Below are 18,736 nucleotides of genomic sequence, written 5' to 3' on the forward strand. Positions count from 1 at the left end.
ATTTTAAATATTTTCATTCATATTCATAATTACATAACCCTTACTGTCTATTACACACGAATATTTCGATCATTTCGACTTCAGTCTGACCGAGTATTTACTGAAGTACGCTCGCCTTACATATATGTTATTTTATGGTACATACAGTTGATTGCACCGTCCCCTTCTCGAATTGCAATTGTGGCCTTCGTTCACAGTACAGACCATGATCTCGTGTCGAGCTTCCCTGTCCCCCCCCCCCATGCAGTCACTTTCACTGACGATGTTGCTTAATAGGCTCATGTGCAATAATATACCGGAAGTCGACAGCGATATTCCTTATTTAGCTAGTGTCAAGTGTTCACAGAAATTAGTTTTATTTACTTTTTCGTAGAATAATCGACGTTTCATTACAGAGTTCGATAACGAGAGCTTGCTCGCATTCGACCGGAATAATTATGTGGGCTCCATCGAAAGCGATACTATCACCTTAATACCTATTACACTGAGGGATGGATACACCGAACAGGTCCAGTTTACCTTACTTGGAGGTTAGTCGCCATTTTACATGAAGTTTATTCAAACACGATTCATCTTCTTTACGCACTTCGTGAAAAGTGTAACGTCCTGTTTAATTTTATTTTCAGCACTACAAGAGCACTTCTCGGTTGTGAACGATGGCCCAACGGTTACGATAGAACTGGTCGATGTCATACCTGAGCAATTGATACCTCCCAACCAGATCATAATACTCGATCTACGCGCTTCTGTAGATGATGCCGTGCCAGCAGTGGCAACGATAGTACTTGAAGTCGTATCAGACAACGAGTCCACAGTCAGCGAACTCGTCTTCACGCAAACTTACTACGTCGGATCTTATGGCGTCGTCCCTGGTTTTGTATTCGAAAATGTCATATCTATATCGGAAGGCTTCGACGATAGCGTTGAATTCGATCTCGAAGGAGGTATGTGGTACGGCGATAGTATATTAGAAAAGTTGAGATTTCTGAAAACAGATTAAAAAAATATCAACTTGTCTCTATTTTCCAGATGATTCACAATATTTCACCATAGTTCAAGACGGGAATTCCGTCACGTTGGATTTGATTCATCCAATACCACCTGCGATTTTGAACAATAACAACCAGCTGCTATTCATAATTACTGCTCAGAAATCCGGAAGTACAACTGCACGGTCGACAATCGTAATCTCATTGCTCAATGGTACTTGAAGTATTTTAAATATTTTCATTCATATTCATAATTACATAACCCTTACTGTCTATTACACACGAATATTTCGATCATTTCGACTTCAGTCTGACCGAGTATCTACTGAAGTACGCTCGCCTTATATATATGCTATTTTATGGTACATACAGTTGATTGCACCGTCCCCTTCTCGAATTGCAATTGTGGCCTTCGTTCACAGTACAGACCATGATCTCGTGTCGAGCTTCCCTGTCCCCTCCCCCCACACACACCCTCACCCCCCCCCACCCCCCCATGCAGTCACTTTCACTGACGATGTTGCTTAATAGGCTCATGTGCAATAATGTACCCGAAATCGACAGCGATATTCCTTATTTAGCTAATGTCAAGTGTTCGCAGAAATTAGTTTTATTTACTTTTTCGTAGAATAATCGACGTTTCATTACAGAGTTCGATAACGAGAGCTTGCTCGCATTCGACCGGAATAATTATGTGGGCTCCATCGAAAGCGATACTATCACCTTAATACCTATTACACTGAGGGATGGATACACCGAACAGGTCCAGTTTACCTTACTTGGAGGTTAGTCGCCATTTTACATGAAGTTTATTCAAACACGATTCGTCTTCTTTACGCACTTCGTGAAAAGTGTAACGTCTTGTTTAATTTTATTTTCAGCACTACAAGAGCACTTCTCGGTTGTGAACGATGGCCCAACGGTTACGATAGAACTGGTCGATGTCATACCTGAGCAATTGATACCTCCCAACCAGATCATAATACTCGATCTACGCGCTTCTGTAGATGATGCCGTGCCAGCAGTGGCAACGATAGTACTTGAAGTCGTATCAGACAACGAGTCCACAGTCAGCGAACTCGTCTTCGCGCAAACTTACTACGTCGGATCTTATGGCGTCGTCCCTGGTTTTGTATTCGAAAATGTCATATCTATATCGGAAGGCTTCGACGATAGCGTTAAATTCGATCTCGAAGGAGGTATGTGGTACGGCGATAGTATATTAGAAAAGTTGAGATTTCTGAAAACAGATTAAAAAAATATCAACTTGTCTCTATTTTCCAGATGATTCACAATATTTCACCATAGTTCAAGACGGGAATTCCGTCACGTTGGATTTGATTCATCCAATACCACCTGCGATTTTGAACAATAACAACCAGCTGCTATTCATAATTACTGCTCAGAAATCCGGAAGTACAACTGCACGGTCGACAATCGTAATCTCATTGCTCAATGGTACTTGAAGTATTTTAAATATTTTCATTCATATTCATAATTACATAACCCTTACTGTCTATTACACACGAATATTTCGATCATTTCGACTTCAGTCTGACCGAGTATCTACTGAAGTACGCTCGCCTTACATATATGTTATTTTATGGTACATGCAGTTGATTGCACCGTCCCCTTCTCGAATTGCAATTGTGGCCTTCGTTCACAGTACAGACCATGATCTCGTGTCGAGCTTCCCTGTCCCCCCCCCCATACCCTCAACCCCCCCCCCCCCCCCCCCCCCCCCCCTCCATGCAGTCACTTTCACTGACGATGTTGCTTAATAGGCTCATGTGCAATAATATACCGGAAGTCGACAGCGATATTCCTTATTTAGCTAGTGTCAAGTGTTCACAGAAATTAGTTTTATTTACTTTTTCGTAGAATAATCGACGTTTCATTACAGAGTTCGATAACGAGAGCTTGCTCGCATTCGACCGGAATAATTATGTGGGCTCCATCGAAAGCGATTCTATCACCTTAATACCTATTACACTGAGGGATGGATACACCGAACAGGTCCAGTTTACCTTACTTGGAGGTTAGTCGCCATTTTACATGAAGTTTATTCAAACACGATTCATCTTCTTTACTCACTTCGTGAAAAGTGTAACGTCTTGTTTAATTTTATTTTCAGCACTACAAGAGCACTTCTCGGTTGTGAACGATGGCCCAACGGTTACGATAGAACTGGTCGAAGTCATACCTGAGCAATTGATACCTCCCAACCAAATCATAATACTCGATCTACGCGCTTCTGTAGATGATGCCGTGCCAGCAGTGGCAACGATAGTACTTGAAGTCGTATCAGACAACGAGTCCACAGTCAGCGAACTCGTCTTCGCGCAAACTTACTACGTCGGATCTTATGGCGTCGTCCCTGGTTTTGTATTCGAAAATGTCATATCGATATCGGAAGGCTTCGACGATAGCGTTAAATTCGATCTCGAAGGAGGTATGTGGTACGGCGATAGTATATTAGAAAAGTTGAGATTTCTGAAAACAGATTAAAAAAATATCAACTTGTCTCTATTTTCCAGATGATTCACAATATTTCACCATAGTTCAAGACGGGAATTCCGTCACGTTGGATTTGATTCATTCAATACCACCTGCGATTTTGGACAATAACAACCAGCTGCTATTCATAATTACTGCTCAGAAATCCGGAAGTACAACTGCACGGTCGACAATCGTAATCTCATTGCTCAATGGTACTTGAAGTATTTTAAATATTTTCATTCATATTCATAATTACATAACCCTTACTGTCTATTACACACGAATATTTCGATCATTTCGACTTCAGTCTGACCGAGTATCTACTGAAGTACGCTCGCCTTACATATATGTTATTTTATGGTACATACAGTTGATTGCACCGTCCCCTTCTCGAATTGCAATTGTGGCCTTCGTTCACAGTACAGACCATGATCTCGTGTCGAGCTTCCCTGTCCCCCCCACACCCCACCCTCCCCCCCCCCCCATGCAGTCACTTTCACTGACGATGTTGCTTAATAGGCTCATGTGCAATAATATACCGGAAGTCGACAGCGATATTCCTTATTTAGCTAGTGTCAAGTGTTCACAGAAATTAGTTTTATTTACTTTTTTGTAGAATAATCGACGTTTCATTACAGAGTTCGATAACGAGAGCTTGCTCGCATTCGACCGGAATAATTATGTGGGCTCCATCGAAAGCGATACTATCACCTTAATACCTGTTACACTGAGGGATGGATACACCGAACAGGTCCAGTTTACCTTACTTGGAGGTTAGTCGCCATTTTACATGAAGTTTATTCAAACACGATTCATCTTCTTTACGCACTTCGTGAAAAGTGTAACGTCTTGTTTAATTTTATTTTCAGCACTACAAGAGCACTTCTCGGTTGTGAACGATGGCCCAACGGTTACGATAGAACTGGTCGATGTCATACCTGAGCAATTGATACCTCCCAACCAGATCATAATACTCGATCTACGCGCTTCTGTAGATGATGCCGTGCCAGCAGTGGCAACGATAGTACTTGAAGTCGTATCAGACAACGAGTCCACAGTCAGCGAACTCGTCTTCGCGCAAACTTACTACGTCGGATCTTATGGCGTCGTCCCTGGTTTTGTATTCGAAAATGTCATATCTATATCGGAAGGCTTCGACGATAGCGTTGAATTCGATCTCGAAGGAGGTATGTGGTACGGCGATAGTATATTAGAAAAGTTGAGATTTCTGAAAACAGATTAAAAAAATATCAACTTGTCTCTATTTTCCAGATGATTCACAATATTTCACCATAGTTCAAGACGGGAATTCCGTCACGTTGAATTTGATTCAACCAATACCACCTGCGATTTTGAACAATAACAACCAGCTGCTATTCATAATTACTGCTCAGAAACCCGGAAGTACAACTGCACGTTCGACAATCGTAATCTCATTGCTCAATGGTACTTGAAGTATTTTAAATATTTTCATTCATATTCATAATTACATAACCATTACTGTCTATTACACACGAATATTTCGATCATTTCGACTTCAGTCTGACCGAGTATCTACTGAAGTACGCTCGCCTTACATATATGTTATTTTATGGTATGTGGTAAAGTATTCTGATATGTTTTATTATTACTGCGTTTGCTATATATATTATTTACTAGCTGTACCCGCGACTTCGTCCGCGTAAATAATGAAAAAATGTTTAACTGAACATAATATAAGTCAAATAAATAAGTTTCATCGTTGTAGCTTCAAAAATGATAAAAAATAAATTATAATTCAAAAATTTCAATAGGCTAAAAATAAATTTCAAGCTTCTAGCTTTAAACATGACGATACATCTATATAACCTTGCATCTACCCTTTCAATCCTCTTGCAACCCTTTTTCACATTAAAAAGTAACAAGTAACCTATGTCCTTTCTCGGGATCTAGTCAATGTCTGTTTCAAATTTCAATTTAAATCGGTTCATTATTTTTGGCGTGTAAGCGAGACAGACAAAGTTAGTTTACACATTTATAATATCAGTAAGGTATTTAATAAACTAACTCTAAAAAGACAAAGAAAAAAGTTTAATCGTTCTAGCTTCCACAACCACACAAACAACAAATTTCCACAATAAATGTAAAAATGACAATTCTTCCATACAGCGTACCATTGCAACCCTCTTACAATCCTTTTTTCACATTCAAAAGTACCCTATATTCTTTGTCCGGGTGTAAACTAACTGTGTACCAAATTTCATTTAAATTTTTGTTTTGTTTTGGAGCGTAAGACTGACAGAAAGACAAACAGAGTTACTTTCACAGTTATAACATTAGTGGGGTATTTAAAAATCTACCCCAAAAGAACCAATGAAAATAGTTTCATCGTTCTAGTTTCAAAAATTACGAATTTACATAATACCTATCATCCCCTATTTTAGTTAAGGGTATTTTTTTTACAAACATTGAATGTCATTTTTATTTATATTTAATCAACAGCCTCAAATATAAGTTTCAAGCTTCTAGCTTAAAAAATGACGATTTTTCCATACAATCTTTCATCCCCCCTTTTAACCCCTTACAACCCATTATTCGCATTAAAAAGTAGCCTATGTCCGTTCTCAGGGTTTAGACTATCTGTATACCAAATTTCATTCAAATCGGTTCAGTAGTTTTGGCGTGAAAGCGAGACAGACACAGACAGACAGAGACAGAGTTACTTTCGCATTTATAATATTAGTAAGGATTTTTGTCGCAGCACAAAAATATATTTTTATCGTTTCCGTACAACTAGTAATTTTACAGTATTAATCTACAAACCAACATTTTGTTTCGTACAATCAGCTAAATAATTTAAATAGTTTCATAATATGTGACACAATGAAAAGGTCATTTATTTGATAAAAAAAGGCAGTTAGTTTTTATTTTAGTGAAAAATAAGAAAATTGTATTTTGATACAACAACCATATATTTATTAATACCTATACTTTATTAATTTTGTGTTAATGCTTTTTAAATAAGCACCCACACATTATTTCTGTATAATCTACAAAAATTGGTAAATAATTTAATTTCGAATAGTGCCACACCACAACATTATTTAAAAAATGTGAAAAAATTGTGATTGTTATTAAGTTTTTTTTTTTAATAAGTTCGTCAGAACAGAGAAACAACATTTAACATTTATTATTATTTGACATTGGACATTGACTTTAATTTTTGTAATTTATTACATATATATTACTGTAAGTCGGGCTAAAATAAAACAATTAATAAAAAAATTGCTAAATTTGTCTCGCAATCGGCCAATTTCAGGTTTAAAGAAAAAACACATACACACGATATACGATTTTATCATAAAAAAGTGTCAAAAACAATATTTTCGCTAAACGTCAACGTCATGTTTCCGGCAAGGTCTTTCGTTTTACATAATGTTATCTGTGGTTTTGTTCTCTGTGATGGATACCTTATTGGCGCAAAACGCACGCGATGTGTTGATTGGTTGTTAGCTAGTGAAATGAAAAGATGGCGAATGGCGCGAACGCACGCGAAGTGTTGATTGGTTGTTAGCTAGTGAATTGAAAAGATGACGAATAAGTGTGCGATGTATTCAACCGCATAAAGATAACCTTGTATTTCCATTTTGAACCCCTTGTAAGCCTTTTTTCGCATTAAAAAGTAGCCTATGTCCTTCCTCGGCGTCTAGACTATCTGCGTACTAAATTTCATTTAAATCGGTTCAGTAGTTTTGGCGTGAAAGTGAGACAGACAGACAGACAGAGTTACTTTCGCATTTATAATATTAGTAATGATAAGGATTACGTTTGCTATAATTTATTAGCAACCCGTTCGGACTTCGTATGTATGTAGTAGCTGATTAATTAATTATTAATTCGTAAGAACTATAAGAACCTATACATAGTGCAGTCGGTCAATTCCGTCAATATTTTGGTTTTTTAACTCGGTTGGACGTACGGAATAGTTGGTCGCTTGTAGAAGGCACTAAAAACCAGCAAAATAATTTAGAAAAAGACTATTGGATACAACTGTAGTCTCACGGCAGTGGTAGCAGTTTAAACCTCAGTTCACGTTCACTTTGTCGTATATGTGACACCTGTTCGAATAAAACTTAGGGTTTTGCAGGTGACCAATCGGAGCCTCCTCTTGTAATTAAATCATACAGTTTACATCTGATAAAAGAAACCTAATTTGTTGTCATCGGTTGAAAAAGTCGAAAGTATAGTCAGACGAAAAATAAATAAAATAGTTTCTTTAAAAACATTTTCAAATCTTGATTTATAAATCAGTATTTTAAAATAATTTAGAAAATTTTAGAACTTAATAGACTGTTTAATGATACCTAATCTCCTAAATATTACGTATGTATATAGAAAAAATAACCACACATATTAATTAGTGGCTGATGCCCGCGACTATGTCCTGTGATCACGTTTTCAATCTCCTTATTTTAGTGAACTCGGCCGACGGCGATCATTAAATAAAAGAAAAAGATTTTAAGTTAGTTTATTCTATAAAATTTATGTCATTCATATATTTAATATTAATTCTTATATTATATATATGTGGCATTATCGCGAGTGAGACTTGAAGAAAAGTCTTATAATATTTAATTATTTATTTAGGTCTTAAAATCGTTCTTACATCGTTCTGTCAACTCCTTCCATTTTTTTTTAAATAAAACTATAATAAAAATAAAATGCATATATGTGGAAGGACCACATATATGTTCCGCAATATAATTCAAATAAATATTTTATTAAGGATCTTATTAAATAATTTTGTACTTCCTTACAGGTCTACCAGTCGGTGATGAATTGAGTTGAATTTCCAAATACCTACTTTCTCTAATGACTAAATTGCAACTTTTGAATAACTGAATATTTTCTTTTTAAAATACATTTTGGTAATAGTAACTATACATATGTGTATATTACAGATATAAGAATGCTCTTTCATTGTCATCCGTCCATACGTCATAAATTCTAGCCCATTCATACATTGGTTAAATTGTACCTACCTCAGCAAATAGAATTACTTTGTTTTTATTATTACTTTCCCAATATTAAATGATGGAATTGTGGATTTCGTTTATTTTAAATGATAAGTAATCTATGAGTTGTTTTCTACTGCTATAAGTATTATCTTGGGGTATAATAAAGGCTGTTTTCTTACGAATTCTAAAAGGATTTATTTCATATAATCAACTGAAAATGCGTAAGTGCATTAATATCATGTAGTATATACTCATAGCGAGTGGTTTAATAAAATTAAGTAATCTTATGTATAGATATAATCCTAATATGATCCGTAATTCAAAGCTGTTTTGTAACCACTTTTGAGACGACTGTACTCATAAGTAAATCGTTACTTTATTAGAAATGATTGGCATTACAGATTCCGATGATGATGCATCTTTCAGTAACATTGTTTTTGAAGGAGTTTTACACGGGCCTAACGTTCATCATGATACCATTACATTATCGGGTTACAGTGGCACGAACGTCGAAATAATTGGAGGTAAATGATTAATTTATAATAACTAAATGAAACTGAAAATTTTAGCAAATAATTGTCAGAATTCCCATGACAAATTAGTTTTAAATGTATCAATTTGTATTTTTTTAATATTTGCACTGGATATAAAATTAAAAGAAAAAAAACATTGATTGTACTTATATATTTAAGAATACGTTGATTTTTTACATTTATTTAAACTTGTAATCTACTAATCAACCTATTTTAAGTTTGTTCATAGTTTAAGTCTAAAATAAACATAGCATATGTATGCTTATATTTTAATAACGTATTTACAGTGTATTCATCAATATTCGTGGCCGAGTTATCAAATGGTGTGGTGTCAATACAAACTGTGAGTTCTGCGATAATACCTACTAATGTTGTCTACATACCATTAGAATTGCGAGCTGGTAGCGCTGGTGCTGTACTCATACTTGAAGTTCAAGAAGGTATGTAAGAAAAATAAAATTACTTTTCTTACATTTACAACAAATAAAACATTCTATGGAAACAAATTTGTTTAATAAATATATCTTTTCTAGAAACGCATGTACCACCTTCTGTGACATTTACTTCTACCTCGTATGAGATACGAGTAGACATTTCTCAAAGTGGATTCATTGGAAGTGTGGACGCTACCGCCGACAATGGAGAAGATATTAAATATTCGCTTCAAGACCTTAACGGTGAGTATCAACCTTATCTCAATGGCAATAACAAACCCAAAGAATTCCAGCGACTTTTAGAATTTCAAGTACAGTAATTCTTCGCTAAGTACAAAATATGTTTTACTTGTTATCTAGAAACTAATATTGAACCAAATGCATTGAATTGCATTGTTTTTGGCAACGTATTAATTCTATATTTCGTGCATATTCAAAGAAGTAATCGATATTTTTATCGGGTTATTCAGTTTAATATCAACTAGATACTTTTCAAATAACTGTGCATAACATGATTGAAATCAATATTGAGATTAGACTCCCTAAACCAGTGGCCTACTTTATAAAAGATATTTTATATTTGTAAACATTATTATTTACAAATACAAAATATGGCTTATCAATAATTTATTTCGTTTTCAATTACAAAAATGAAAATACAATAAATACATTTAACGTTTATTAAATTTGTAACTTCTTTGCTGAGTGTTGATAGCTTGTATAAGAATATATTATGTAATAATAATAATCTTTTTTTTTAGATCATATCATATAATTTACATTAAATACATGACACAGTGTGAGTGTCATGTATTTAATGTAAATTATAATGCCCTAGAGTCTGACGCCTACACTTCCATAAAAGCAAATACGTGTAGTAGAAGTTTTATTACTGTATTTTTGTAATGGCTGAGTAACCATTATTTTAGTTTTTGTATAATGACAAAAATATATATTATGACATATTATTTACAATTCTTTTTACTAAAAGCATACTTATTAAATAATTGAGCTATTTTTTTGGTTTGATGGTTTTCAATGTCTTTATCTGCTACGAAGAGTACCCATATAATCTGACAGTTATAATTTTTTATTAATCATTTACAAGTAGTATTGTCAAAGCTGAGCCAAACAACTTTGATTTCGTTAGAACTATTTGAATGGTTGTAGTAGGGAGCCTACCAATACCTACTTGAGTTAGTCTAAACTAAAATATACATTTTCAACAATTTTGTTGTGTCAGCATGATTAAGGTCTATAACTTAAAGTATATACCAGTCCTGGTGGTAAAACATAGACCAAAGATTGCTTTCATTCCAAACATTATCAAAAAGTAGCATCCATTTATGAATATGAAGTCATTCGTCATATGCAAGCTATATACTCAATTTCCCAATAAATTAGTGAGCCAAACAATAGTCTGGATTATTACACAATTAATACATTTTTTTTTTCAGAACACCTCCAAACACGTCTTTCGATAAACAACAATGGAGAATTGTACTTATCTTCACAGGCCGACAGTGGAGTTTACAGGTTCCAAGTGATCGCCACTACTGTCTTCACACAAGCTACCGGCGCCGCCTCGGTATGTCATAATCTCATTATATTCACACTTTATTATTAACCTTCAACCGTTATCTTTTGCAATCTGCCTTTGTTTGTTTTTTTTTCTACAAACAAAGAAGTACTTGTAAGGTGTTGTGCATAATTATGACCATAGTATCCTACCTTAAATATGTGTAATTAAATAAATTATATTTATTTTTAGGTATATTTTACTGTAGATTCAGTTATAGTATGCGGGGATGACAAAGCAGTATATCCTCTTATTGTCATAGATAGAGATGAAGAACAAGAACATAAAAACTTGGTTGTGCTCAATACCACGGAGCATTCTGTTTGCAAATACAGACTTACAAATCGTTGGCCTGTCGATCAAAACTGGTTATATGTTGACGAAACCGGCCTGCATACACGAGCCATCGATAGAGAACATGAGTCTATTGCTTTCATGACCCTGTCACAAGTTCAAGTTGAACTAGTATTAGAATGCGAAGGCGATACACCCCGTGTCAAAAGATCTTTAGATTTTGAATCGAAATCTAAATCTTTGAATCCTGACGATTACGGTACCTGGGTATTGACAAACACAATATCATACAATTCAAGGCGAAGCTTTGTGAACTTGATAGTAAATGATATTAATGACAATAGTCCAAATTTTATTGGAAAAGAAAATGAACCTATCGTTGTTGGTTTCCCCATACCTGAACTCGAAGAAATTGTTCTACCGCGTGCGTTAGCTGAACTTGAGGTAAATATCATATTTCATTATATTAATGTATTGTCCAGACGTATTTTTAATGAAGTCTTTATTGTAATACATGCTTATATGAACTATCTTATATTACAATAACTCAATGACTTTACGAAACATCCTTACAACGGTCCGGTTGTTAAAAATATACAAAATTCATAAAAAAATATGTAAAACTTAAAGTGAGGATGTAAAAAAAAGATTTCTATCTCTAAGGAGATAAAATAGAGAATCTACGTTGACATCGAAATAGTGAATTTTTAATGTAAGTCATAGTCAATATTTATTTACACATGCAAAGCTTGGGCAGGTTTACTTATTTATTAGATATAATATGGAAACCTATTAAATTACCGACTAAATATTGTACTATAGTCACCGTTGTAACACATAACTTAAGCTGGCAAATTATCAACTGCAGCGGCTCAGATATGTTAAACTAATTAGCAGTAGAAGGGCTTTATATTTTGTAAAAAAGTGTGCACAATAGTTATAAAAATTCTGGATCCTATAGTAATGATACTAAAGTTTATCTCATTTGTTTTATGTAAATTTAAACTATATGGTAGTTTATATATTGCATTACATATTTTTATACCATCTTTAAACTTTAAAACACTAAAGGTTACAGTACTAATTAGATGCTTGTATAGTACCGAGATACACTACTGTGTATCTCGGTCTAAAATAGGTGGTATTTTAGATATCAAGAAGCTTGCTTTGCAATATGTGTTTCGGTTCAAAGGTAGTAGGTAGTAAGTAGGTATAAGGCAGTGAAATTACAAGATAAAAGGCATCATATCTTAATGCTCCGGAATAGCAATACATAATAATATATAATTTAAATAATTTCAATAAATTCCAGATAGCAGTTGCAAATATTGTTATAATAATAGTATAATTATAACAATATTTGCAACTGTGGAATTACTTTCCAGCAATATTTCCGAACCCAAACGATATTGAAACCTTCAAAGAATAGAGCTTTTTCATTCTTAAACGGCCGGCAACGCAATGCAATTCCCTTGGTGTTGCGGGTGCCATACGCGGAACTTACCATCAAATACTATAAAAAATACTGCATGATTTTTTTGGCCCTTGGCGTCTCGGTATATTCTCTGATATACTTTCATAATATCTATCAATCAATAGAAGATGGTTACCACGTTTGCATTAAGTAACAACATGATATTTCAAGTTGTAAGTAAATATAAGTATATTTAACTTACAGGCGACGGATGCAGACATAGGTGATAATGCAGCACTGATGTACTGGAGTTCGGCGCCTGAGTTGGCGGTGTCACCGTGGAGCGGCGTCGTGCATGTAGCAAAACCACTGGATACTGACCTCATACTGACAGTCAACGCTACTGACCAACATGGGCTGGGACTTACTGGCTCTTTACAGCTTATTGTAAGTACAATAGATAAGAACGTATTAGTAAAGCGCTTAATTTTTTACTAGACAATATAGACGCTATCGAGATGCAATTTGAACAAAGTTACTACGTGGTCCTTTATCTCATCTATAAAATATAACAAACTTCGACTTCATCTGCACTTTCATCTTTCATTTTTGATTAAAATATGTGCTATGCCCGTCTTCGTAATACAATCTATCTTAATGTCATATTTCAATAAGATCAGTTTAGGCGTTTAGTAGAAAAGATAACAACGAGACATATAGAGGCACTGTCTCATTTATAATATTATATATATATTAGTATGGATTATGTTGTAGAAGGTAGAACTAAAATAATGAGCATTCAATACACAAAATGAAAAACACGTAGCTATTACATGCTGCTCCTTGCAGTAAAAACATTCGAGTTTTAACGTGAATAAGTATTTATTTAAATGGCTTTGCATTGCAATCATCAATAATAATAATACCCCTGGGCAATTAACGCAACATCATCTAACAATGCCAAGTTAATCAGAGCTTGTGCCATAGATACTAGACAGCTAATATAAATACTTTGATACGTTATTTTGTGAATATAATATACAATAGAAAACAGAAACAATCATATTCATGAATACAAATGCATATACCATCTCAGGAATCGAACCCGCAACCATCGGAGGTAAAGCGGTATGCTAAACCGCAAGACCACCGAGACCGTCAATCAATTATATTAAAATCCTTCGTAACATCCCAATGTAGCTATTATAAATTATTGAATCCAACCAAGTAAACTTTGGGACTCAAGATCGAAACTTGAGATGAGATTCAAAAACCTGTTTATACTCTTAAAATGTGTGACTGAGAACATACACTGCTGATGACGTGATAAAAAAACTTTTCTATTTAAAGTTATCCACGAAACTGAGCTCAGACCTCGGTATAAAATAATAATCACGTAAAACAAAATTAAAGTCATCACAATTTTTTTATTAATGAGGTTTGTCTGTGACATTATTATTTCGTTCAGATTAATTCACCTGTTTATCTCTTACTTATGCATACAATGCCTTGCATATTGTGAGGAATTGAATCTACGAACATCAAAAGTAAAGAAGTGCTAAACTGCTAGACAACCAACCTGGGTCTAATTTTTTTGCAAATGAATATATATTTATGTCCTCTGTTTTTCGGTCAATAGTATTCAATCAATATATTAGTTAGTTTTGAAAACAGATATAAATATTAGGATAAAGTTATATCTTAATATTTTTATGTATATACAATAAAAAAAACTTTAAGTTACAATAAACTTGCAATGCTCTCTTATTTTATTTCCAGGTAAAACTGCTAGATGTGGACAATATAGCTATAATTAATGTCAAAAATGCATTTTTGGAGGACGAGCGATACATCTTGAGTAATTTAACTAGTGCACTTGGTTACGATGTCAAAGTTTTAAGGTCTAGTGTTGTGTATAATGATTCACAAGACGAGAATAACGAAGAAGAACTAAGAATGAAACGAGAAATTGCCGATACGGGGATATCACTGCAACTATATATTTATGGAGTAATACAACACGAACCAATTTCAGTAGATCGTCTTACTGAGTAAGTAAATAATTCCAAATATAATTAGAATCAATCATAATAATTTTGTTTATGAAATTTTACGTTCATCATAAGGACATTAATAAACAATACCTGTAGCTAGCCTATGACTAGTATATCTAATATTACAGAGGGAAACGTCAGAGATATTGCCTTTTATCGGAGAGAAAATATTTTCTTTTATAATTCAGATATATTTCAGTAAAATTTTACTTAAATATATACACCTTTGGTAGACCTACAATGAGAGTCACTGGCAGATTTTGTATTATTTTTATCCATATTCAAAATATGATGTTTTTTATATAATTTATATTTTATAATACTTCTGTCACTGCGCTCTGCAATAAAAGACGTCTGTTCAAACATCTAATTATTTCATTAATTTTTACTGGTTATGGGCAAAAATGCTTCAACCTAATACTCAATCTATGGAATCTCAACGCGGACCGGCCACCAGTGCATCGGGATACCCATTTTCTGCAAGTGGAATCCCGCCGATCCCCAAGTTGGAAGGACGTAGCAATTTCGCATCATGGAGCTTCGGCATGAAAATGTTCCTAATCGGCTGTGGATTATGGAACTGCGTCGAGTCACCAGCGGAATTCGCCAGACAGAGGTCAGATTTTCAAAGACTAGACGAACAAACTCGCGCTAACTTCTGCCTCAGCGTTCCGCCCCGCATTTACCCTACAGTAAAATCGGGAAGAACTGCACAAGAAACGTGGGGAAAGCTGCAACTTCAATATCCAGATAAAGGTCTAGATAGGCGATTAAGCTTGTTAAGACAGCTTTTTAATACCAAACTAACAGGCGATATGGAGACCTACATAAATACTATTCGGGATGTACAGGAAAAGTTACACGAAATAAATGCAGAACTTGAAGACGAATTCATAGGGGTCATCATGCTCGCTGGCTTACCAGAGGAATACAAACCCCTAATCATGGCACTAGAACATTCGGGAGCACGGATCACGTCAGATTCAGTCGCTACAATGCTTCTCAAAGAAGACCAGAAGCGTACAAGAGCTGGCGAATCCTCAACAAATGCCCTGATGTCACAGATGTCAAAGAAAACGTCAAAATTACAGTGCAAGTTTTGTAAGAAATTCGGTCACGTTATATCTAATTGTAGAAAACGCAAACAACATATTAAAAATCAAAACAATGTAATTACATCACATATTAATACAATTACAGATATAACACTTTCATCTTCTTCGTCATTGCACGCTCATCCCTCAGGTTCCCATTCCAAGGTTTCGTGGTTACTGGACTCCGGAGCAACTTCACATATATGCAACAACAAAAACTGCTTCCAGGAAATGTCCACAATTTCGAACCCAGTCTATACTGCCAACAACGATCACATTCCTTGTGCCTTCACACAGGTACTGTCAGTTTGCCTCTATCTAATGATCTTAATTCTATTTCGAATGTGTTATATGTTCCAAACTTAGCGGCGAATTTATTGTCAGTCAGCAGTTTAGTAAGTAATGACTTAGTTACTGTATTCTCCAAGCGTGGTGCAACAATTTTACGTCGACAGGATTGTAAAGTATCAGGACATATAGTAGCAACAGCTTCTAATTATAATAATTTATATAAACTTGATATGCCCTGTCAGACAAATTTAATAAATAGTAAACAAGCAGCGTTACTATGGCATCGACGTCTTGGACATTTAAATGTCAAATCCTTAAATATTCTTAAAAATAGAAAAGTAGGCATAGAGTTTTCTGATAGGTTTAATGAAACCTGCATACCGTGCTTACAGGGGAAATTAACAAAAAGACCATTTCCGAACTCATTTAGTAAGTCGAGTGAATTACTGCAGTTAGTCCATTCTGACTTATGTGGACCAATGAGTACACACTCATGGGGTGGAGCCCTATATTTACTTACTTTTATAGACGACTTTAGTAGAAAAACTTTTGGATATTTTTTAAAATCGAAAACGAAGTTTATACTAAGTTTGTAGAGTTCAAACATTTGGTAGAAAATAAACAGGTCACAAAATAAAAATTCTACGCACAGATAACGGTCGCGAATACGTGAATCATGAAATGAGCATCTTTCTGAAGGAAAACGGTATTGTGCACCAAACCACAGTCCCGTATACGCCTCAGCAAAATGGAGTCTCTGAACGTGCGAATAGAACCATCATCGAAAAAGCGAGATCTATGCTTGAAGATTCCAAGCTGCCAAAAGCACACTGGGGAGAAGCTGTAAATACAGCCATTTATCTCAAGAACCGTTCGCCTACACAAGCCTTAAATAACAAGATTCCTGAAGAATTGTGGACAGGTACAAAAATTAACCTTTCTCACTTAAGAATATTTGGTTGTGAAGCCCACATTCTCATTCCTAAAGAAAAACGGACAAAACTGGAATCTAAAACTCAATCTTGTATTTTTATAGGATATGTTACAGAAAGCAAAGGCTATCGTCTTGTAGATCCCCTAAATCCTAGAAAAATTATAATTTCTAGAGATGTTGTCTTTGTCGAGGATAAATTTTATTAACATCCTGATAATGACCAAGTTCCATCCTCATCTCAGCAGCCAGATATGCTTGTACCTTTTTATAATTCGGTTCAGCATATTCAGTCTACAGCAAAACAGGAAAGTCCAGTCTGTGAACATCCTCATACAGAACCTGAACCTTTCACCTCTGCACAGCCAACAGCCACTGAAGAATCTAAAACTCCAGAAGTATCTGTCGAATCTGAAATCTCAATGGAACAGTCTTACGAAAGGAGATATCCTCTTAGAGACAGACATACCCCTGAGAGATATCATAATACCGTATACCTCACTTCAGATTCAGAACCAGAGACCTACAAAGAAGTATTAGATCATCCACAAAAAGAATAATGGCTAGAAGCTATGATTGCTGAATATAATTCACTAAATAATCACGGAACATGGATTTTAGTTGACAGACCGACAGACAGAAAGACAACTAAATGCAAATGGGTCTTCAAACTAAAAAAGGATACAAATGGCCAAATAGTCAAATATAAGGCCAGACTAGTAGCGAAAGGATTTACTCAAGTAGCAGGAGTAGACTACGGTGAAACCTTCTCACCAGTCGCTAGATTATCGTCAATACGACTATTACTGGCATTTGCTGTACAACACGATCTTATTTTAGACCACCTAGATGTGGAAACTGCTTTTTTGAATGGAGATCTCGAAGAGGAAATATACATGGAACAACCAGAAGGCTTTTCAAAAGAAAAGGAGAAAGTTTGTTTATTAAAAAAATCCCTTTATGGACTTAAACAAGCGCCACGCCAATGGAACATAAAAGTTTCTGAAGCAATGAAAAATCTCTCCCTTACGCAAACAGTCAACGAACACTGTATATATTACAAACGAGAGGATAATGATTTCCTTGTGGTTGCTGTATTTGTTGATGACTTTTTATTCTATGTACAAATGACAGGATGAAAAACGAATTTAAAAACCAACTGAAACAGCAGTTCACCATCAAAGATCTTGGTCCACTCAAGGACTGTCTAGGTATGAGAGTAATACAAAGTTCCGGCGTTATCACTCTCGATCAAACGAAATACATCGAGAAACTCATACATAAATTCAATATGAATGACGCTCTTACAGCTACAACACCATTGGAGCCAGGCCTAAAATTGTTAACACCTGAAACAGGAGACGAAAATATTGACGTTACCGTACCAAGAACTCATTGGCTCTTTAATGTACATTACTATTGGTACTAGACCCGACATTTCACACACAGTCTCGTACCTATCCCAGTTCAATGCACATTACGGGGGAGTACACTGGAAAGCCGCTAAACGTGTTCTTAGGTATCTCAAAGGCACGAAAGACTTACAACTTCGATATAAACGTAACGGCCAAACATACCCTACAGGTTACGTAGACGCGGATTACGGCAACAATCTTGTAGACAGACG

The 18,736-nt window shown here is 35.1% G+C and overlaps 2 protein-coding genes across 2 annotated transcripts in view; one reads left to right on the forward strand and one right to left on the reverse strand.

Annotated features, from left to right (window-relative positions):
- The window catches only part of LOC131853466 (RYamide receptor-like), a 136,031-nt gene that overhangs the window by 86,961 nt on the left and 30,334 nt on the right, over positions 1–18,736 (reverse strand). The window lies entirely within an intron of this gene.
- LOC131852664 (uncharacterized) overlaps positions 1–18,736 on the forward strand; it is a 58,807-nt gene that overhangs the window by 31,604 nt on the left and 8,467 nt on the right. The window contains exons 28-43 of the mRNA XM_059203379.1: positions 396–530; positions 627–944; positions 1,030–1,203; positions 1,640–1,774; positions 1,871–2,188; positions 3,527–3,700; positions 4,127–4,261; positions 4,358–4,675; positions 4,761–4,934; positions 8,887–9,009; positions 9,306–9,458; positions 9,552–9,695; positions 10,910–11,040; positions 11,224–11,769; positions 13,004–13,186; positions 14,519–14,790. Of these exons, the coding sequence (XP_059059362.1) occupies positions 396–530; positions 627–944; positions 1,030–1,203; positions 1,640–1,774; positions 1,871–2,188; positions 3,527–3,700; positions 4,127–4,261; positions 4,358–4,675; positions 4,761–4,934; positions 8,887–9,009; positions 9,306–9,458; positions 9,552–9,695; positions 10,910–11,040; positions 11,224–11,769; positions 13,004–13,186; positions 14,519–14,790 (3,433 nt within the window). The remainder of the gene's footprint in view (positions 1–395; positions 531–626; positions 945–1,029; positions 1,204–1,639; positions 1,775–1,870; positions 2,189–3,526; positions 3,701–4,126; positions 4,262–4,357; positions 4,676–4,760; positions 4,935–8,886; positions 9,010–9,305; positions 9,459–9,551; positions 9,696–10,909; positions 11,041–11,223; positions 11,770–13,003; positions 13,187–14,518; positions 14,791–18,736) is intronic.

This window comes from Achroia grisella, unplaced genomic scaffold, assembly GCF_030625045.1.
Source record: "Achroia grisella isolate CSIRO2021 unplaced genomic scaffold, CSIRO_AGI_Agris_v1 utg1179, whole genome shotgun sequence".
Classification (NCBI taxonomy): domain Eukaryota; kingdom Metazoa; phylum Arthropoda; class Insecta; order Lepidoptera; family Pyralidae; genus Achroia; species Achroia grisella.